Source organism: Gossypium hirsutum, chromosome A09 (genome assembly GCF_007990345.1).
Source record: "Gossypium hirsutum isolate 1008001.06 chromosome A09, Gossypium_hirsutum_v2.1, whole genome shotgun sequence".
Classification (NCBI taxonomy): domain Eukaryota; kingdom Viridiplantae; phylum Streptophyta; class Magnoliopsida; order Malvales; family Malvaceae; genus Gossypium; species Gossypium hirsutum.
This window is the reverse complement of record NC_053432.1, coordinates 79,320,854-79,343,603: the sequence shown is the minus strand read 5'-3', so window position 1 is coordinate 79,343,603 and position 22,750 is coordinate 79,320,854. Positions and strand designations below refer to the sequence as shown.

Sequence of the window (22,750 nt, the reverse complement as noted above, 5' to 3'; positions counted from 1 at the left end):
TTACAACAACTCAAAAAGCCTTTTAAATATAACATAGATGATAATAATAATAATAAATATAGTTGGATATTACTTTGAAAAATATATCAAACGGCAAAGAAGTTTGATTTATTAGCCTTTTATTCTTAATTAATTGGTTACTACTGACCATAAATTTACGATATGTGATGTAAAATTGACACAATTATTTATTGATTTATTTAATATTTATTTTATTATTTATGTTTAGAGTTTGGGACGATTCTTATTAATAATATAATTTTTAAAATTTAAATTTCGTTATCTCTTTGAAAATATAAAAAGCATAAGTTTTATATATTCATTAGAAAATTGACTAAAAGGATGATTTCAAAGGGAAGTTGAATACTTGATATTACACTCAGGGTTTTAAATAGCGGACTGATACCGCTATAGCGGCCATTATATAGCGGTAGCGGCACTGTCCGAAACCGCTACCGCGATTAACCGCTATTATGTTTTACAATAAGTTGTGTGAATTTTTTTAAAAATTCATCACGATCGCGATACCCCCAGTGACTGCAATAATATTCGTTAAGTCTGCAACCGCGATAAACGTAACGCGACCGAAAATGCAGCCGCGACCGCAATTTAAATCCCTAATTACACTATCTAAAAAGAAATAAACTACAAAAGTATATAGTTTTGTATATTTTGAAAAATGTATAGTTGGAACCGTGTTGAAAATTGAAACGCCAACAATTTCTCAACATTAAGATATTAAAAAAATCAGAGTAGATAGATATTTAATATATTATATTAAAGAAAGCGTCCTCATCTCCTTTTCTATCTTTGGAACATAAAGCATGGTGAAACATACATAGAATGTCCTCAAAAACCAGCCAACTTTTCAATTTCATCTGCTTTTGAAACCCCTCTTCTACAGAATAAAATAAAAACAAAACACTGTTTTTTTCTTTCTTTCTTATATATCGGAGATATTATTCATTTTCTCTTCAGTTTCATTCATGGATACTGCTCTATGGCCACAGGTAGTGAGATGTATCACCCTGTATCTACCTCTTTGTTCTCTTTACTAAACCCTCTTGGCTTTTCAAAGCAATAATTTACAGTCAATTGTAGGTTTATTTTTTATGCTTTTTCTTTTCTCTGCAAAAAAGATGATGATCATATTTGTTTGATCTTGAAGTTATTGATTCTTCTTTTTTTGCATTTGTTTGTTGTTTATCTTCGTAGGAAATTGTCACAAATGCATGTTCAAAACCTGCAGATTTAGAGAGAAAAGCTGCTGCTAAGCCTCAGAAACAACAAGCTTTGAACTGTCCCAGGTGCAATTCAATGAACACCAAGTTCTGTTATTACAACAATTACAGTCTCAGACAACCTAGGTACTTTTGCAAGACTTGTCGAAGGTACTGGACTGAAGGCGGTTCTCTCAGGAACATCCCTGTCGGAGGTTGTTCAAGAAAAAACAAAAGACCATCATCATCATCCAACAAGCTTCCTGATTTGGTTAATAACCCTAAGATCCATGGAGGCCAAGATCTCAACTTAGCTTACCCAGTTAGTGAAGTTTACACCACAAGTATGTCTGAATTTGTTGAAGTCCCTGATAGTAGTGTAGAAAACAATAAGAAGGAAATTCCTCCTTCATTGTTCCCTAGATGTCATGTTTCAGCTTTGGAGTTGGTTACTGGAATGTCATCCAAGGGGTCGGATCCTTTCATTCCCATGCCAGTTCCAGATCCAAACACAGTTTATACGCCTGGGTTTCCTTTGCAAGAGTATAAACCAATGTTAAATTTCTGTGTGGACGAGGTTGAAGAGACAAATGGGAGGCTACTGTTTCCGTTTCAAGATCTGAAGCAAACAACTGATAATGAAGATAATAAGGAACAAGGAGATTCATCAGCTGGATTTTGGAATGGGATGTTAGGTGGAGCATCATGGTAATTAAAGAACATGAAAAGCAATACTGCCCTCTGATCTTTTCTTTTCTTTTTTTCCTTTTCAGCTTTTCTTTGATTTGTTAAAGTGAGTGGGTTGGGTTGGGGATGACTTTGTTTAGATTTCTTCATTACTAACACATAGGAATACGTGGGGTTTCATGGTTAAGATTATTATTATTAAATTTCTCTCTAGTTTAGTACTTGAAAATAACTAGTCTTTCATTCTTGTTTTTCTTATTTTACCACTTGGAAAGCCTAAATTACATGGATACTGTGTTACAAGAGATCAAGTTAAACCCAGATTTATTTTAGGGTTAAAAATTGTTTATGCGTTTGTAAGAATACCTCACATTAGCCCCAATATTCCCTTGAGTGATGATATAGCATATATGCCATTACCTCCCTTCTATCTTTTATTTGGATTTTACATTTACTTTTATTAAATCTAAAATTGAGTTAATTGGACCTTTAATCAAAAAGTAAAGTTTTTCTAATATTATCTTTTCCATTTCACAGAATTCAATTTCAAAATCTCTTATTTAAAAAATATCAAACTTCATGTACTAAAAAAAATCTATCAAACTCCTTTATTTTTTTCTCTAAGCTTAACACTCAGCTCTCATATTTTTAGACCAACCACTTTGCCCCTTTACTTTCATTTTGTTCATTTTGCCCCTTGATCATTTCCATTAAAAAGACTCACATTGATCTTTATATGATGTGAAATTTTCACTTTGGCTCTCTACAAAATGTTTGCATTTGATTAGCTTAAATGGTCATTCTTGATTTTCTTTAACGCAAATGATTGAAGGATATTAAGGTGATGGACGGAATGAAAAAAGAAGAAGGAAAGTGATGGAAAAATAATAAGAGGAGCAAAGTGAAGTGAAAATAGTAGAGGAACCAAAACAGGTATTAAACTTTTTTTTTTTTTTTTTTTGCTAATTAAAAGAATTGATGCGGAAGATCTGACAAAGCCTCCTTTTTGCTAAGGGTTGCCCACAAACATTCCCCTCGACAATTGTGCATCAGAATAATACACCCACCCACAAAGGTTCCCTTTTTTTTTATTACAAATGTTAGTTAATTAGTTAAATTTTGTTATTTTAAGTTAATGAGCTGTTGATCTTACTTTACCTTCCTCCATGGGATGTTGAGGAAAATCAGAATATCCAGCCAAAAGCCAACCCCCCATCTTACATTTTAGCTTAAACAACAAGAAATGTCTGACTTTATAACATTTTTCCTTAAACAACTAGAATGTTATTGAGGTCAGGTTCGCATGATTTTCCATATCCAAGGATCCGATTCCTATAAAACATATTCCACGGAAAGAAAAAGAAAGGTTAAATTAGGGAACTTGATGTATTTTCATTGTCTTTTATCACATACGATTCGATATAATAATCTAGATGAGGTTTTTGGAATTAACTCCAAACCTCTATTTTCATACATTAAAATGGATATTTGAATTTATTATAATATTAATTATCAACTAAAATAAACTTACAGGAAGGAAGGAATGAATTTATTATAATAAATTCATGCAGCCTATTTTCGATCTTAAAAACGATGTTTTATAGATAAAATTATGAAATTGAATGGAAAAGTTACATAGTGTCGTGGATATAAGCATAAGTTCATTTTTGTGGTTAAGTTAACGTATGATTCAGGAGCAGGTATTGCGTGTATTAGAATTTAGCTTGGGATTCAAGTCACCCAAGGCTTCATGGGCAGTTCTGACTGTGTCCCACTGCCGACAAGAATATGTCCTTCAAGTTTAAGGTTGGGTCCATGCCGCTGTTTAATTCCAAATTATGGTACCATCTCCATTTTCTACTTGTCGTCTTTGGTCTCTATTAAAAAAAATCATGATCCAATTTGCTTAATATCATCTCTTAAATGTTAGTTATATATCTTTTGAATTTGTAATTATTTGAAGCAGTTATCATATATGCATGTAAGACTGTATATATATACTAACACTAATAATTTGAGGTAATCCATGGATACAATAAACTAATAATTTTCAAGTTACTGGCAAGTTTGAAGTTTCAATATCTAATTGGTAGCCATGATTTCTCAATCCCAAACCATCTTGATAGAACTAGCTACCTGCAATTTCTCGGCATTTGAAATATTAGAATGAGCATAATTACTCGATAAGTGGCAATCATCCTCAACTACTTGATTCACAATGTGCTACAAACATACGAGAACAACTTACCACTTCTTCCTAATAAATATATTTCATGATAACTTCATCATTCAAAAAATATACATAACTTAGAGAATTATTTTACATACACATTCAAATCTATATTTACATTTACAAAAGTATTTATAAGCATATTGTTATACATATTTCATTTCAAATTCAAATTCATTAGGTTAATATCACTTTAATGTAAAGGATGGATAGTTTGAGTAATTCTTCTGATTATGCTTGAATGATTTGTTGTTTTGTTGATTCGGGTTATGAGTTTTGAGGTTTGATATATCATTTATTGTATTTGCAATTGATTTTGAAAGAAAAGTTCCATGATGTATGTCCTTTGTCGAGAGGTCTTAGGAGAGTTATTTGATTTGATTGATTTTGCGGTTGCCTCTGCAAAGGTGGGTGGGACAAATTGTGTCCGTTTCTTGAATGTTTATCCAAGCCGAGATGGGAAACTAACTTCTTTTGAAGATGCTCGGGAGAAGGTTGAAGCTTCCAAATTCAACAATGTTCTTTGGATTGTATTGCTATTGTTGGAGTCCGTTGAGAGTTGTGCAGGGCTCAGTCTCAATCTGTTTTAAGATTTTGGCATCGTCTTGGTGTCCTTTGTTTCCTCTACAGATGTTTCAAGTTTTGGTGTTTGTTAGGTGACAATTTGTTTGCTTTGTTTGACATTATGGTGCTTGCTTTATGCATCACCTTTATTTTCAATAAAATTTAAATTTTATTATCGAGCAAAAAAAAAAATCACTTTTACCTTAACCACAAAGTGTCCATATTCATAATATTCACCTTAAAAGAGGTTAAGCACAACACTAGCATACAATATCATTGTATTTGTCCCCATTGATAAAGTCTAAACCGTAATCTAATTCATATTTATGTATGGATTCATAATTATATTCATATCACTTTCAATTCAAATTCATTAGTCTACTATCATTTTCACACCAGTAGTAAAGTCCATATTTATAATTCATCCCAAAAATGTTTTAAGTACAATGCTAGCATGTAGCACCATTATATTCATCCCTGATAGTATGGTCTAAAATGTAGCCAAATCTAGTAACATTGAGCTACGACCATTATCCCTATAGTTGTAAGGTCTATATTCATAAGGGTTGCTAGTACATACACCTATAGCATATAGGGTTGGACGTCCAAAAAAGTTACCGGAAAATTGCAGGCCTTGAATACAAGCTTAGGGTACGTTTGGTTCACTATAATAGAATATGACTGTAATTGAATAGAACAGTAATCAGTAATTCCATTGTTTGGTTGAATGGAATGGAATAGAGTTGTAATAGTATTCTTGTGTTTGGTTGAATAGAATAGATGTTGTAATAATATAAAGAAAAATGTTTAAATGACCAAAGTACCCTTAGCAAATTTTGTCTAGGTAGATGATTATTGTTATTGTTATTAAATTTTAATAAAATTATTGTTAAATATATTTTAATAAAAATAAAAATAAATAACTTAATCATATTTTAATATAGTTATTATTAAATACAATTTAATAAAATAATATATAACCTACTTTATTATTTTTAAAGTGCAATACATATTTAATGTGCTAAAATATTATTAGTGAAACAAATAATTTAATAATTCTACAATAAAAAAACAAAGTAATAGAAGTAGTAAATAACCTGTGATTAAACAAATTTAGACACTAAAATAAAAATAATGATATGATTTAAATGTTAATTTATGAGTTAAGTAATAATTTTAATCGATACCTTGTTACATATAACAAATATTATAATGTTACATTTCATATTCTCATTTCATTTAAATTGTGACAGAAAATATGTTAAACACTACATGCGCATAAACTATTCTACTTTAATTCATCAAATCAATAAGAATATGTGTGATCATTTAATAAAAAATACTACATTTAAATTTAATTATAAAAATATAAATATCAATATAGAAATAAGATGAATGAATGATTAACAACAATCTAACTTTAAGAAAGCCCCTAGAGAACCCTTAGAAAACCCTTATCTATGTACTGCCCCCAAAAGAAAGAAATGGAAACTATTGTCAAATGTTCAGCTCACATGCCGTATTCCCAATACATAAGATTGTACCTAATACCAATATAAATGAACAGCCTTGACAATTAAATTCAATGATAAAACATAATGAACAACCATGTTTTGATACCCTTTTATATGTTAATAACACAGAATACCATCATCTTTCATTGTTAAAATGCTATTAATGTACAAAAAGCTAAATAGTGGGAAAGAATCAACAAAAAGATGTATTACTTGTCATATCATATCCATTTTAGTGATAGTCTCCAATGTAGGATTAAACCTTGAAGTCTACAACTCAGGGCTACTGCACATTTACTTCAAATCAAATTCCATTACTTTTATAGCTAATCTAAATAATTTCCTTTCAATTTCTTTTCTTGAAAGCTAGGCTGTTAAGCTATAAGCTTTTCATAGCTAATCTATTAAGCAATTAACTTTTCACCAACATACTAAGTTCATTAGAGTTAGAACAGAAAACATGGAAGCTAGACTGTTAGAATACTAGCTTTTCACACACAACAATACCAACTAAATCTAGTAAAGACGCCTCGATGACATTAGCATTTTTGCTTTCATTGACCATACCTTATATAATATGGTCAAGAGCTACTCTGATCCAAGACTATCCATTTACCAAACTAAATTTACTCAAGAGCATCAATAATTAACATATCAAGCTATTTTACTAACCCACGAGCAGCAAAGAAATAACTAACCACATTCACATCATCTCAAACTAAGATTAACAGAGTTAATGTATTGAAACTAGAAGTAGCAAAGATGAACAGATTGTAACTCATTCATCAGACTAGATCATCAAGCAGCTGGCAGCAGATATCTAAGTAATTCTTCAGTTGCACTTAACAAAGACATAAAGCATTAAGGTTCTTTACATTTCTCCAAGCTCAAGCACGTTGAATACTAAAACTATAACAAAAATTAATAAATATGAAATGACAAGAATGAAAGAGCATCACCATTGTCAATGGAGATTCCCATTATATTTGTAGTTTCTAAAGGTCACTTTCTCAATACAGGAAAATTCTCAGGACATATATCATTCTTGTGATTTCATGCCAACCCAGCACCACCAAATCTCTAAACTTGTATCTACAATAGGTATGCTGGAGAAGTACTCACATGCATCTCCAATTATGCACTTATCAGCTATCAAGTTGAATTTTTATCAGTATTGCCTTCTTGCTGTGCTTTAGAAGAATCTTCCTTTTTACCCATGATCTGCTGGATACCTTCTTGATATCCTTCTATGAAACTCTTAAGAGCATCTCTATATGCAGAAGCCCTTGTCATGTATAACCTTTATAAAGCAGGCCTCAAAGTCTCCATCCCTCTTGCAGCAATCGCTATTAAATCATTTCCATAGACAACATCAAAACAATGTAAAATTCAACAAAATAAACTATAATACCAGGAAAATAAGAGAGAGAAAAGAGTGAGAGGAGAGAAATTTGGCCTAAAAAATAAACTCATAGACAGATGAATTATTTCCCCCAAAATTTCACAATATAGCATTCACACAACCAAAAAAAACAACTATCAAAGGCAAAATCCGAAAGCACAAACACATACAATCAGAGGTAAAAGAAAAAGAAAAGGACACTTCATATAATAAAAAATTCTTGCCGACAAGAAAAAATGTGTCGTATAATTAACAAAGCTAATTTCCACAGACCAATTAACCTATCCATAGGTCCATACCCCAATCAAAATCTTCTTCCACAAAAAATAATATCTCATATTCAAGCCTGAGCATATAGGAGGAGGACCCAGCAATTCACGGTGTTAAAGCATAAGCATACGACTATACTGAGGAGATTGGCTACAAACAACATAGTTACTAAAGTGAGCTAAAAGAGATCTGCAAAAGGCCTGTTAAGTGGCAATGGCAGCAAATGAACCTGCAAATCCATGATCATGTAAATAATAATAAACCCTCAGAAATCAAACCAGAGCTTAAAGTTCCAATCATTAGGTCAAAACCTTATATCAACATGCATCGATTGGATTCCATAAAAGAAGATTCAAGTAGAAACAACATGCTAAAAAAGAAACTCCGATTGATACATAAGAAAAACCAAGTCAGGAATTAAGTAATTTTGATTTTTTTTTCGAATTGAAATTTAATAAAAAAAAGCAATAAGACAAGCATAAATATTCCACTTCATACTTCAAATTAAAAACTAAAAGTTTTTTTTTTAGGAAACTAAGACCTTTCCTTGGCCTAGTGAAGAAGGGATTCACCAAAAATATGCCAATGGAAGTGTAAAATATAAGACTTGAACACAGGTGCCAACAACAAAATAAAACAAAATGCAGTCACAGATGACTCTAAACAGCAAGGGGAAAAAGACATCAAAGAATAAATTCCATGCTACCTCCAGACAGGTTCTACTAAAAAAGGCAATTGAAATGAAAACCTAACTGAACTCAAGCATTACGGGACCTTGTTCCTTGACCTCCATAAGATGTCTCAAGCACGAATCTAACGATTTATTGCACATATAACAGGGTTCAGCGGTACTGATGCCTGATGGCTTTTGATTTAGGGCTTAGATCAAAGATAAAGAAACCAAAATGAAAGCATAGAAAATAAACAAAATTCAAACAAAGAAGAAAAAGAGGTAATGCTTTCTTCAATATCAAAAGACGATCATAAAATAAATAGATGAGGATTTTGATTCATCACAGCCAGAAAAACTTGAGTTGCTAAACTAAACTTTAGGAACGAAGAAAATGAAAAACAAAGTAAAAGAACTGCAGAGAGTTGGTGAGGGGCAATGGTGTTTAGGGCTTTGTAAATGGAGAAGTAGTGAATATGGAGGCTGTAGTTGAAACTGCAGAAAGGAGATGATGACGAAACAATGAGGCAAAAATGAAAAAAAAAATATTTTTGCATTCCTACCGTGCTCTGAATGGCCATTCAGAGGGTGAGGCAAAGAATGCTATTCAACCTCTATTCAGTGTTTAGTGGGAATAAAAAACTAAACAGCAGCATCCGTAATAGACATTTCAGTGAACCAAACAAGGGTTTATGGTGGGCCCATGGAATTGAATTGTAATGGCTATTCCATTACATTGAACCAAACAGGGTGTTAGAGTTTTGAGTTTTTCTTTACCATGTACGAAAGATAATAATAAAATCATAAAACTTACCACACTAGGTGATAGAAAAACCTAAATTTAACTTCAAAAAATTTCTGCTTCCTTTCTTCTCTGTTCTTCTTAGTCTCTTTTCCCTTTTTTTAAAACCTTTTTTATGCACACTAAAACCCTTTGCATATTAATCAATTATATTCATATATTTGTCCCATGCCACATTTCATGCAATTTAGGCATGCTACATAGATAAAGAAAAGTGGATGTTACAGTATCTCATTATAGAAGAATAAGATCAATGCCCTTCTCAGTTTCATTATCTGTATTGGGATATTAAAATTATACCGGAATAACAAATAACGAAACCTAGCACTAGAGATCAGACATGAATTCCTTCACAGTAAAACGATCAGCATTGATTCCAAATATTTGGACTTTGCGCATGTTTGAGACTTCACGACCACCAGCATGTCGAAGCTGATAATCTGTTGCGTGTGAGGCGATAAGATACCTAAAATAAAATGCAAGGTAAGACATGGGTGACATTAACCATGATAGAAGAGAACATCCACGTTCTAGTATCATGTGTTGCATTACATTGTGCAGAGTACATAATTACATCTGTGGACGGCTAAAGCGAGGGTCTAAATCCATCAGATCTCCCTTACAACTGTTTTTTTCTCTTTTCATATAATCCTTTAAACAATGGTAAATAGAACATCCAAGGCATTTTGATAGTTAAGTCTTAGAGACCCAGCATTGCAAGTATCAAGACTAACAAAGTCAATAGCCTCAAAACTTATCGAAGACAAAGTATCGAGACCGATTTAGTCTCGAAACTTTTAATAGTACATATAGATAATAATATACACCGACTATCCGTTTATAATCAAGGAAACTTCTGCCGTTTTCATTGCCCTTTGTATAAGCATTTTTTCTTTTATTTTTCCTCTCTCCATCATCCCCTGCCCTTTCTATTGTTTCTATGCCCTTCGTAATCATACATTCTTATGGCATTCGGATCAGTGGAACATAGTTGTCAAGGAAACCAAGATAAAAAAAGACATCATTTTTTACATCCTAAATTTTAACTTTTTGGTTTCTACAAAATCAACTATTCCAGGTTAAGTTATAGAATGAAGTATGAGATACCGTGTTGAGTGACTGAAATACCCAAATGGAATCAATCTCCCTAGATTGATCATATCTTCAGAGCTGTTCTTGCCATAGCTAGAGCACCCTCATAAGTTTGATTTCCACCAGTAAACCCGCTAATGTGGACGAAGATACAGCCCGGAATGCCAGCCTCCTTTGAGAGTTCATCATCTGTCAAGCCTCGCCATTGAGCTGGGAGAGGCTTTCGGCTCTCAAATCTATCAGGAGATATTGCTACTGCCTGAACTCGCCATCATTTGCCCCTATCATCCTGCAAAATACATTGGATTTAATCCAAGGACTAATTCTAGAACATATTTGAAGGGAAAATGGGCTATATTGCTTAGATTAGAGGATTAGTGTCAGATATGGGTATTTATCTGACACAGTTTGGGTTTTCCATATATTTAAAGCATCATTCTCATATACACAAATCTGAATGTGTTGGACACGAGTATCAAACATGAGTTCTTAAAAGAAAATGAAGAGTCGGAGTAATATAGTTCTAAATACATACCTCATAAAGAACGTACTTAATAGGAGGATCAACCTTCATCTCTTCCTCGAGCTCAAATATGTGAAGCTTCCACTGTAGGATGCACAAAAACCATACTTAGTTGTAAGTAAAGGATGTATAATGGTAAGCCAAGAATAAGACACAGTCACTTGTCAGCTATGGATTCATTTCTCATCCTGCTGAAAATCACACACCAACATATTTGATTAAAATTCAAACCAACTGAAGGACCAAAATGGCTGAAGTGTCAAGACATGGATATGAGTCTGAAATGGGGTATGTTCATCTTTTTCCAAGATTTCATTTATTTAGAGTCCTTGGAGGACAATATCCTTATACCTATATTCAGATATACATAGGACATGGAGGCTTCAAAAAGAAAAAAATAGTAAAGAGTTGGAGCAACATAGGATTATTCATATACAAGCACCTCGCTAACCAGAGATACCATACACTCATGTAGGATTAGTGGAAGAAGAAAACTACAAGAAGAAAAGAAAAACTTAGAAACATCTACTTACAGGGGTAAACCTTTTAAAAACCATAATTTCACCGCTAGGGTCTGTATCATATCTATCTGCAATACACTCCATCACAATTGACCTTGCTGGTAACCAAGATTTTGCATGAAACCGGACACTCTGAAAAATGGTCATCAAACTATTAAAATATAAAGAACACAGTACATACTTTTGTCCCTTCTGAAAGAAGAAAAAATACCATATCCGGGACACTGGCCATGAACTAAGAAGACTATACTAATAATAGTGTATTTTTTGGCATTTTTTTCTTTTATTTTCGTAGAACCTTACATCTAAGAACTCACTACCAGCTAAAGCCATTGCTTGTTGGAAATCCTCATTCTCTTTCTCAGGTGATTGATTGTGATCCAACCAGTCTAAATTTAATCTTCCAACCCTAGAGGATAAGTTGGTATTGTTCACATATCTCGGAGGCTTGTCGGTATCAAACTGGTTGATTCCATTGTCAATCGCATCAATTGCCTGGTATAAGCATGAAAATGATATCCCAATGAATATCCAAATCCGTAATCACTTGGCAAATGAAGAAAAATTAAAACCAATAAAACAACAGGAAGAATAATACCACACATTAATCGTATCTGACCAGCCTGAATAAAAGAAAGCTAGAAATTTTCATTGCTAATAGAACAATGAAAGCATGGAACTTAAAAACTTAAGAATCGAAAAGGAAAGTACCTCCATGAAGTTTTTGTAAATGGCCAGAAACAATCTTTGCACATCTGGGTGGTCTTCACCGAGTTGAAGCTCTTTAGCTATTATCTCTTTGCCGAAATGCTAAATACAAAGAACATTTGACTGATAATTGAGAAAACAGCATAAACAATTGAAAAACATCATTGCTCGGATTAAACTCTACCAACATTGGATGAGAAAAACACAAATAAAAAAAATACCAACAAGAAGGGAACTGTGAGAAGGGATCTTTAATTGTCTACTGGAAATAATGAATACCTTATAAACAAGCCCGGCACTGCTAAGCTTTGTATTAAATCCATGGCCGAAGACCTCCTCAAATCCTTTCTGGTGATGATCATACCGATCACGACTTGGATCATATACGCCTCCAACATCAAGCACAGCATCAAAACCCTCCAATACCTGCAAAATATGGATCAATTTTATAAAGGACATTCAAAAGAGGAAGCTCAGAAAAGCTAAATCAGAATAACATAAGCTGTATAGAACTTGCAAACAGATAAAGAAGAAATAAAATAACTTTGTAGAAAAAAGCAAAAGGATAACATGTTTTAAGATCCAAAAGAAAACCCATTTTATAATTTGCGTACTTTATTACTTAATCCAACAGGAAAAAAATGTGGGGGGGGGGAATGACCTTGGGGTCTCTGGTACGGACAATCTCGGAGTTGGAGAACTTGTTAGTGAGACAAATCATGAAGCAGCCAAGAGCCTCGTCACAGTGAAAGCTGCCGCTGTGAGTGCCAACGCGCTTAGAAGGCACATCGTTGGGGGAGCCAGTGGAGTAAGCCAGGGAAGACACCCTAATGAGATTGGAGGTACCCATGAGAGGGCGGGAGATGGTTTTGGGAAAGTTGAGAAGTTTCCGGTAAAACCCTCCTCTTGTAATTGCCCACATAGCTTCTTGAATTCCCAATTTTCGCCACTCAACTAAAACCTTTATAAACCCTAAAAATGGAAGCTTTTTTTTTTAAATTGTACTTAAAAGAGTTCTACAAATTTAAATAGCCAAAAATATATGTTACTTTTGAGAAATATTAGTTAGTATGTACAAATAACTGTAATTCATTTTAATAAATAATTTTAGAGAAGCAAGTAGGCTTGGATATAGATTTCTTATTCATCTCGAATTCTGGATTGATTAAGTAAATTTCTAAACCTTTCAATAGACGAAATTGTTTCAATTATCCGAATTGATTAACCATGATAAGTTTATAGCAAAGATTCCATCAACAGCAAAAACACAGCAGATTACCCCCCCCAAAAAAAAGGAAGCAAAAACAATGGAGGATCAAAAAAAAAAACAATTACAATTAATGAAGCTAATTTATGGTCATATTCTAGTGTTCATTTCCATCATCATCATCGTCATTCAATTGTTGATGATTTTCAGCAGGATTTGTAGGGATTCCCCCACTTCCGGATCTCATTTCTTGATTGTTCTTCAGCATCAGGCAAATTCCTATATTCTCTTTTTCTCGCTTGATATTAAAGATAAAGGTTCTATTTGCAACTTTTACTCTCTCTCTCTCTCTCTCTCTTCTTTGTACAACTTCCATGACAAAAATCAGCGCAATGGTAGTTGAATTAGAACTATGGGCGAGGCTAATTTAAATGAAATATATTATAAAAACGAATATTAATATTTATATTAATATAGAAATACAAAATAATAATAAAATATATATTATTCGAATTGGTTCAAGCTTGATTTAGATGAAATTGAAAATTTTCTAAGCTGCAACTCAATCTGATATAATCCATTAACAGTTCAATTTTGAACAATATTTGCTTTTACATGAACTAGAAGTATAGACATCTTCATCTATACATTATATTTGCCTTCAATCCGTCATTGAAGTGACTGAAATCTGTAAAGAAATGTATCCTCACATGCATTGGTGGAGGCTTTATGTGTCTGCCGCTAGTGGATTTCATGGTTTTGCCTAACAGAGATGCTTTCTAAAATTAAGATGTCAATGTATTTTGTGGGGGTGAGTGGCGTCGATTCTTTTTTTTTTTCAACATATTTGTGTTGGACACTTATATTTCATACATATTTAGACATGCATATTAGATTTTTCTCTTCTAATATTAGAAGAGGTACAGATAATTATCTGTTGTCTCTTATGATTTCATTAACATTTGCAATCCTACCATTTTTTTGCCAATTAGATACGGAAACAGCTTTTTCGCCATCGACAAGGCTTTCACTTGATCATGTTTCAACTTTTCAATAGTGAATCATAGTTTCCTCTTTGTGTGTGTGGGTAAGCATGCATTTTGGGCCGTTGATGGCTGATACTTTGGCTGCTTACTACTGCTTTGATTGATTGTGAAACCGACATGAATGCTTTTTTTTTTTGTTTGTTTGGCACAAAAGAATACAAAGAAGGCTGACCTGACGTTCGTAGCCGTTGCTTCCAGACTAATAATCGGGATGATGCTGTGGATTCTCACTGCTTCGGGACAAAATGTTCAAGACAGAAGATTAAAAGAGCTCGAATGCCGGTTCGAGGACACGAAGCTCGCAGCAATTGCAACATGGTGGATGCCTAGTTATATTTACTTTTTAAGAAAAATAAACTCCCAAGTCTTAGTGAAGATAGAATGGAAATGCCTTATAAGCAGCAGAAGAAATATATTATCATCTAAATGCCAAATGAATAATTTGACATAAAAGTTAGCTCAACCTTACATTATTCCAAAATATTTGATGATATACAAGATCAAAATCGAAGACAGATCTAAAGGACTTGGACAAAATGTACGCTCAACACAATACTTAGCCTGTAATGATACCGGCGAGAACATCGGTCTTACCTCGTGCGTAAATTGTGTAAACTAAGCGGATAGCATCAAGCCATCCGTCTAGAGATTCCCACGAGTCAGCAACCTGAAAGGAAGAACAGACAATACTCACTAAAGCTGGATTGCTATTCGTATATTGCTAAATAGCATAGTTGTCAAGTTTTCTGAAAGTGTGAAAGATATCGTTCCTTTAATAAAAGCATGATACTTACCAGAAAAATTGGACCATGGGTAGTATCAATGCAGAGGCCTGCACCTGGTGGTAGAGTCAGATCAGCACATGATGATACAGACACAATATCTGGAATCTCAACTCTGATAGCTGAGTTTTCTTCATTTGTTACTTCTGCAATTGTGCCAGAGAGGCTTCGAGAAGCTTGTTTCTGCTCGGCTTTGATGACCTGCTCAATTGGAAAACGGCAGAGGACATAGAGGAAGAAAATGAAAGGCACGAGGATAAACCAATATAAACCAGTAGTATATTGAATCGACCCTGCATAGCAATTTAATTTGATTTTGCCTTGCATGCATAACATCCTGGAATTTATTATGATAGTGATCTACAACAAATATAGTTTTGCTCATACTCTATGATTCATTCCACTTAAGTTCAGACATTAAATATCAAATGCTTGAAGAAATGAATCCCTTGTTCCAGGAAAAAAGAGAAAATTGAACTTGATATTTATTTGCAATAGACAACGAAAAACCAATCAGCTTTTTACCTGTTGAAGTGCTTCATGATTCAAAAAGAATTCTGTTCTCTTCCAATCACGATGCGGTGCAATTGCGTTTCCTACTGGTGGTGCAGTCATATTTCCCTCTTTGAGATGGGGTAAAGGTAGCTGTCAAAAATATTGTCAGAAAATAATAGAAAATATAGTGAACCGATAATTGGCAGTTTAAAACAGCACTGATGCGCTGACAGAAAGAAATATGAAATACATGGATTACACTAAAATATATTACTCCAATAATAATTTTAAAAAATCCAGGAAAATGCTAATTAACCAGGAAACAGAGCAAGATATTGTTCTCATAGCCAACAGACTCAACAATGCTTACGGAATATTCAATCAATTTAGGAGGGAATAAACCTCAAATATATAGTTCAAAGATCAATACTGACCATTGAACGAACAAGCTTCAATGCACTGCTGTAAACCTGTAAAGTTTAAAACGTCAAATAAGAAGATATCCACAAACTGAGAAGTCAAATTGCATAACTCTGAAACTCTAAATTAAGAAGAAAAAGAGGTATATCATTTTCTTTCTTGTAAATTTATGCCGAAAAATTTCATTAGCCAATAATTATGCCATCTGTATAGCCTAAAAGTGATATTAAATCTAACCAAAACTCTGTGGTCCAAAAACACATAGATTTCTTACTGAGTAATTTGGTTTCAATGCATGAGCGGCTGCAATATAGATAGCAGATTGGTTATACAGCTCATTTGAGGAAACTTCTTTTGGATTTGTCGAGCCTCCAGTTCCTGTGGTATCCTCAGCTAGCCCATACTGCAGTTAAAAATATACACATTTCAAATTCCGAATTAATGCTTCACTTGAATGAAATGTTTAGATGATGAAGGCATTATTTTCTTACTAATTCACAAAGGAATGAATTATAGGTGAGATTAGGATCACGCAATCCAGTACAAGACCTGGTAGGAACCAACAAACTTACCAAAACTGTTCCTAGGTTGTATATTGCTCGATGGAAATCAAATTGCAATTGTATTGCGGCACGAAACTACATTAGAAGTAAAGGATATCATAAGAGCAGAATTTGCATCTTCAAGTATCAAACGATGAACTAATTCTGCTGGTTGTTCCTATAACCATCCAAGCACTTTTATTTCTCCAAATGACTTTTGTACCTTACTAATTGCAGCCCTCACAATTTTTTGCTTCTCTCGTGCTGGAACAATCGCACTGAGTTCCTAAACAATACAAAATAAGAATGAAAAGCAAAGCATTATTTAACTCTGCAGAAGTACGTCCAGCATCTATTTTGTATGAAATGGAGATAAATAAGGCTGATTAGAATATCAACATCACTAAAACATAGTTAACCTGAAGAGCTAGTCCCCAATTGTTTAGCGCCTGAAAGAGAAACAAGAATCCTTAGAATTACTAACAGAAAGAATAAAAATGAAAGATGGAGTCATTCTAGATAGCAGAATTTCAACACCAACCAACAACTACTTCAAATATACCTGAGGACTGTTCCAGTTGAGTTTGACAGCTTTTTCATAGTTTTTCGTTGCCTGCAAAACCATCACAATAAGATTACGCTTTCGAAAACTCAATGTCTTGGGTTTTATTCACTACAAGGCATTTAACAGAGAAGGCCGAGGATTTCTACGCAGCACTACCACAAGGACAATGTATTTCTGTACTAAATTCTAGAATGAATATATACCAAAAAGCCACGGTCAATAACCAATTTCGATGGTTCTTTGCTCTCATTGAAATGGATTATACAAAAGGTTATCCATGACAAGAAATTGAAAATTTCCAATGAAAGGCTAGCGTTACTCGTACAAAAGTCTATTACTGAAATACCAAATTTATATAATCAGAACCTGCTCCCATAGTTCTTCAGCCTCCTTGGTCCGACCACGCATTTTTGCTCGATCAGATATTGCTATTGCCCAGTTGTAGAAAGCCTGTCAAGCAAGGAAATATATTTATACAGACTCCTCTCTGTGTATACACATTTGTACTTATACAGTTACAGATTGCTTTCTATTGTTTTTTTCAGTTTCTCGTCTGGCTTGTGCATTGAAACAATATTTGAAAGATCATAAATTTGTTGTAGTGCAACAGGACAATCAGACATCGACAAGCATACATACATCATGAAATGTAGGGCAAAGACGAGTTGCCTCATCATACTTGTTACAAGCCTCCTCTAGTAAGGAATCTTTAGAAGGTGAAGTAGAATCTGGACTAACATTATCTGCACTTTCCTGCAAGCCCAATAAGAAAAGTGTGGACATAATACACTCTGATGCATTTTACAAAAATTAAAGTATGCTTAAGTTGACAATGTAATGCGAGCTGTCCTGTCCAAATATGTGTAGGAGGAGATGACACATAATTCTGAACAATGTTACTCAAATTGAATCAGTATAAAAAAACCTGAAGAACCAATGCCCAGTTGTAAAGAGCATCATAATCTTCTGGGTTTCTCTCCAGAGCACTAGCATACCTACAAAATTTGACTGGAAATCACCACTATGGAATAGCAGGACTCTGAAACAGCAAGATATAGAATTTAATGCAACAGTGAAGTGTGAAACAGAAAAGTTAGTACCTCCTGGCAGCATATACGAGAACCCGTTGGCGAGACCTGCCCTCCTCATCAGCACCTGTGACACTATTGATCAACTCAATTGCAGCATTATTTTGGTAGGATTGTTGTTGGGTGCTTTCTTGACTGCAACAAGAAGTCACAGGGCAGAAAATGATATAATTTGCAAGCACAAGAAATACCGGAAATACAAGGAGAAACGAGATGATCTCATGCTTATTCCAACGAGACCAAGAAAGGTTTTCACGGTTAGCAGCACAATAACCAGAAAATAAACTTGATTCTATTAAGTTCAAGATCCTAAAACTAAGGACTCTTCCTTCATCCAAGTTAAGAGATGGAATAAGATTACATTTAATGTCAAACTTCAAATTCAAGGCACATTCACTGATACAAAAAAAAAAAGAAAAAGAAAAACATGAATACAATACAAAAAAATAACTAAAATATGAGATGAACATGACATGAATGCACTGATATCTCAAAAATCTTAAAATACGACTACAATACGAAATAATGCAACAACCGCCATGTCTACTTAATTGAATCTAGTGGCCTGCCAATTGATATTCAAAAACCAAAACGTTTTTCCAGCTTCTCCATTGTCAGGATATAAAACAAGAAAGACCGTAGTTTAATGATCAGTTGAAACTTTAATAATTTTCCATATGTATATTAAGGAGACGAATTAAGAGAAAACTCCAAAGATGCAGAGATTTCTACACAAATCATGATCATTTCAATTATAAATTAAAAAGCGTAACTATTTGATCAATTGAAAATCCAAAAGAGAAAGGAAAACAAAAATACCTATTAGGAGAGCCTGCATCATCATCGTCGCTTTTCAAATCACTTAGCCGTCTGATGGTGGAGGTCCGGTTGCCTTCTTCTTTTAGCACTTCCGGACGAGCAATGTGGGAGATGGATGCTGGCTTGGCTGCCTCACTCAATCGGATCGAGCTCGCTTTGTCCTTCACCGCTTTCGGATCCATACCTGTTTTTTTCAGTTCCGGTTTGGCTTCGGATTCCTGAGACGTTTCTGACATTGCGTTGAACGAGAGATTGGCGTGCTATGCCAGAATGGAATAGAAGAAGATCAATGCAGAGCGAAGAAACAGTGCAGTGAGGCAAAACAGATAATAAAAAAACATCAGCCCGAGACGTTAGAAGGATCTATAAAAATATGGTGAACTGAAAGAATGAAGATGAAGCAAGGATATTACCAGTATATAATTCACTCCTTATAATTAAATTAATAAACATAGGCGAATATTTTGACACTAGTATACAAAAATAATTAAAACAAGGCCTAACCTAAATATTATATAATAAAACATACACAATATATTAATTATCAATGTTATTACAGATTTTGAATACGAATATTAATTAAATAGATTAAGATAGTGTTACATTCGTATTACTTTTGTTGTGTAATTTATAAATAGCTCAGAAGTATGTCTGCCACCAAAATTTTCACTTTAATCATTGCCTTCCACTTATTGGAACGACACTTATTATATATATATATAAAGTTTTTCTTTTCTGGGAGACTTGTGTGAAGTAGTGGAACATGTTGGGGTAGATACTCACAAGCTGATTTGTAAGCTCTTGGTTGGTGTTTTGGTGTCAAGCCTCTTAAATCCACTGGTTTGTAGGAGAAAACCCCATTTTTCTTGTAGTGGAAGCATATAGTAGGGGGGGCTTGCATGATGTCTGAGAGGCAAATGATTCACAAATTCATCTACCAATTTGAGTGTAACAAATAAGTTCAATGTGGCAATGGATTATTCTTTTTCTCCAGAGCAGTCAGAAAATCGAAATCCTAAGGCGATTTGTACGATGACATACGATCATGCTCATCTTTTCTTTTGTCCTGATATTGCTTTTATATGCAATGTTAATCAAGTCCTTGTCGGTAAACCACCCATCGCTCCCGAAGGAGCATGTAGATATAAGAAATATAATTTTTTTATAATAAATGTATTAAAATATAAGATTACTTAATTATTTTTGTTTAATTCATTTAATTCGCATGTACAATTTTAATATTTAATTATTGATTTATTACATTTTGATCCCTAAACTGTAATATTAATTATGCAATACCAAATTGAAGCTGCCATTAACAGTATTTTTTCATTATCAATTTTCATTTCCCTACCTTTGGTGTCAACTTTCTATATTTTTTTCTACTTTTTCTTCTCCTTATTCTTCTAAGAGTCTCCATTTCTCTTCTTCTCAAAGCATTTTCAACCTTTTCTCCTACTCTCGGTCTCCAACTTTCCGATCTAATGTCAAGTCATTATCTAAATCTACTAATGACATATAAGCAATTATTTTACAAATATATAAAAATATTTTTTTATATTCTAAAAGAGTTTTAATTTTTTTAAAATATTAAAAAAATTAATTTAAATATGAAATATTTATTTTTACTTTATAAAAAATAAATTTAATTATAAATTAAATAAAATTAAAATTACTTTTATAATTTTCCTTGTTAACTGTTTATTTACTATATTTCATATTTCATATTTCATATTTTTCCGACAATGCTATGAGATTGGCCTAACTTTTTATTTACAAATAAAAAATAGTGAAGAGTGAAGAATCTATAAACAAAATAAATTTATTTAAGCATAATACTTATAAATAAATTATATTTAATTTTTAGTTATGTTTATAAGTTTTTTTACAGATTCTTTATTATTTTTTATTTTATTCCTTCATAAAATATATTGTTGTGATTCATTAATGATACATAAATTCATGCACTAATAATATATCATATTTAAAATTTAATTAATAAAATTATTTATATTTTTATTACTTTATCAATGGTTATTATTTTTGTATAAAAAATGATTGTTATTAATCTTTGTTTTTAATATTGTTTATATTATTTTTATTTCGTTCATCTATGTAGTTTGTTTCTAAACCATAATGATCAAATGGATGTGGCTAGTTGTAAATGAGAAACTAGTACTCAAAAGTGAATTTGACTTGAAAAGTTTGAATTCAATTTGATAATTATTAAGCCGAGTTTGAACTATCAATCGAATCAAAATGAGTCATTCAAATCAAGTTTTATGGACCGGACGACCTTTTATTAATATATTTGAATACGGACTAGTTTAATTAAACTTAAGTTCAAATTTAAATACAAAAATTAATAATCAAGCTTGAGCTTAAATAGTTCAATTCTGTATTATCTGAACTTAAATTTTAAAAATGAGATTTAACTAAACTTAACCAAATACTGTGGTATCACTATTCATGTTGTGATGGCACCAATAGGCATAAGTCAGCTATACACCACCCATGATACTTGTTAGTTAGGGTTTATAGGGCTTTGCATCTGATAGACAAGCTGCAAAAGCTATAATCACAGTTTGTTAATGAAGTTTCGAGCTTTACTATTATTTTCCTTAAGTTGGAACCTTGAATAGATAAACCTAATACGTTAGTGATAAGAAAAGAAGATTGTGTGATACATATTCATTTTTGGGCAGGTGTACTTATCAAACTTTGGTTCTCACTCACGTTGGATTTCTAAAGTAATTAACTTTAGACACACTATTAAATTACGAGCATTCCTATAGGTTTGTTCTCAGTCACGTTGGATTTCTACAGTAAAATCTCAACTGATTTTTTTCTTTTTCTTTTTGGCTTTATTCACCGTAAATTATATATATATATTTTAATTTTGATACTTCAAACTTTTTGAGCCACTTAATATTCTTGTTTTATTATGGGTTTAACAGTGTTAAAAATATGGGCGAATCTTATTTGGAATGACTGACCTTTCAATTTCTTTCCAGACATTTGTGGAAGACATTGCCAAACAGTGGCTTCTTCTTCTAGTAAATGGGTGATGCTCATTTTGTTTCCAACTAAACAGCGAATCTGAAAATCATTTAATGAGTAAGAGATGAATGATAAAATTTTAGAGGATTAAATTATATTTTTATCATTATATTTTTTTATATTTTTTGTATTTGTTTCATGAAAAATAACTTAGTTAACTGAAAATAATTTACAGGTTAATTGAAAATAAATTATTTTTACTATAAAATAACTTATATTTTTCAAGAGCGCAAGTCATTTTTTAGAAAAAAAATTTTTCATGAGTGATTTTATTTTTATATAAAAATTAACTTAAATATGTTATATTAATTATATTTTTTATTTTTATTTTTAAAAATATTTAAAATTAATAAAATATTATAATTTTTAATATTATTAAACATATATATTTAATTATCTATATCTAATCATATAATAAATGATTGATATAATTTATTGTTTTAATAAATTATTTAATATTTCAATTTTATTTAAAAATAATAACTTTAAATAATATTCTTCGAAAAATATTCAATATTAATAT

The 22,750-nt window shown here is 32.5% G+C and overlaps 3 protein-coding genes across 13 annotated transcripts; 1 reads left to right on the top strand and 2 right to left on the bottom strand.

The window, feature by feature from the left end:
- Nucleotides 1–798: 798 nt before the first annotated feature.
- On the top strand, nt 799–4,888 carry LOC107930193 (dof zinc finger protein DOF1.8). 4 transcript variants are annotated; one of them, XR_001692990.2, is made up of 4 exons: nt 801–1,010; nt 1,216–1,928; nt 2,740–2,840; nt 2,922–4,887. XR_001692990.2 is itself a non-coding variant. In XM_016861782.2 (3 exons), exons 2-3 carry the CDS (start codon nt 1,318–1,320, stop codon nt 2,750–2,752), a joined length of 624 nt encoding a protein of 207 aa, XP_016717271.1. In that variant the 5' UTR covers nt 799–1,097; nt 1,216–1,317; the 3' UTR covers nt 2,753–4,888. The 4 variants fall into 4 exon arrangements, 3 of the variants coding, with proteins under 3 accessions (XP_016717271.1, XP_016717268.1, XP_016717269.1); XM_016861782.2 differs by having other exon boundaries at nt 799–1,097; nt 2,740–4,888; XM_016861779.2 differs by having other exon boundaries at nt 2,740–4,887.
- A 2,146-nt stretch (nt 4,889–7,034) lies between these two features.
- Nucleotides 7,035–13,785, bottom strand: LOC107930260 (MYG1 exonuclease). Of its 7 annotated transcripts, none has more exons than XM_041077009.1 (9): nt 12,865–13,767; nt 12,483–12,629; nt 12,207–12,305; nt 11,799–11,990; nt 11,508–11,627; nt 10,987–11,058; nt 10,467–10,740; nt 8,641–9,825; nt 7,035–7,561 (listed from the first exon to the last, which is right to left on the bottom strand). In XM_041077009.1, the coding sequence occupies exons 1-7, from the start codon at nt 13,123–13,125 to the stop codon at nt 10,723–10,725; spliced, it is 909 nt and encodes a 302-aa protein (XP_040932943.1). In that variant the 5' UTR covers nt 13,126–13,767; the 3' UTR covers nt 7,035–7,561; nt 8,641–9,825; nt 10,467–10,722. The 7 variants fall into 7 exon arrangements, with proteins under 7 accessions (XP_040932943.1, XP_016717353.1, XP_040932944.1 ...); XM_016861864.2 differs by having other exon boundaries at nt 9,660–9,825; XM_041077010.1 differs by lacking the exon at nt 8,641–9,825 and having other exon boundaries at nt 12,865–13,785.
- Nucleotides 13,786–14,833: 1,048 nt separating this feature from the next.
- LOC107930186 (protein HLB1) lies at nt 14,834–19,767 on the bottom strand. 2 transcript variants are annotated; one of them, XM_016861773.2, is made up of 14 exons: nt 19,168–19,767; nt 18,361–18,483; nt 18,186–18,255; nt 17,900–18,013; nt 17,627–17,710; nt 17,258–17,308; nt 17,115–17,144; nt 16,919–16,981; nt 16,726–16,791; nt 16,428–16,556; nt 16,168–16,203; nt 15,764–15,883; nt 15,251–15,439; nt 14,834–15,123 (listed from the first exon to the last, which is right to left on the bottom strand). In XM_016861773.2, exons 1-14 carry the CDS (start codon nt 19,401–19,403, stop codon nt 15,013–15,015), a joined length of 1,422 nt encoding a protein of 473 aa, XP_016717262.2. In that variant the 5' UTR covers nt 19,404–19,767; the 3' UTR covers nt 14,834–15,012. The 2 variants fall into 2 exon arrangements, with proteins under 2 accessions (XP_016717262.2, XP_016717261.2); XM_016861772.2 differs by having other exon boundaries at nt 16,645–16,791; nt 19,168–19,584.
- Nucleotides 19,768–22,750: the final 2,983 nt, after the last annotated feature.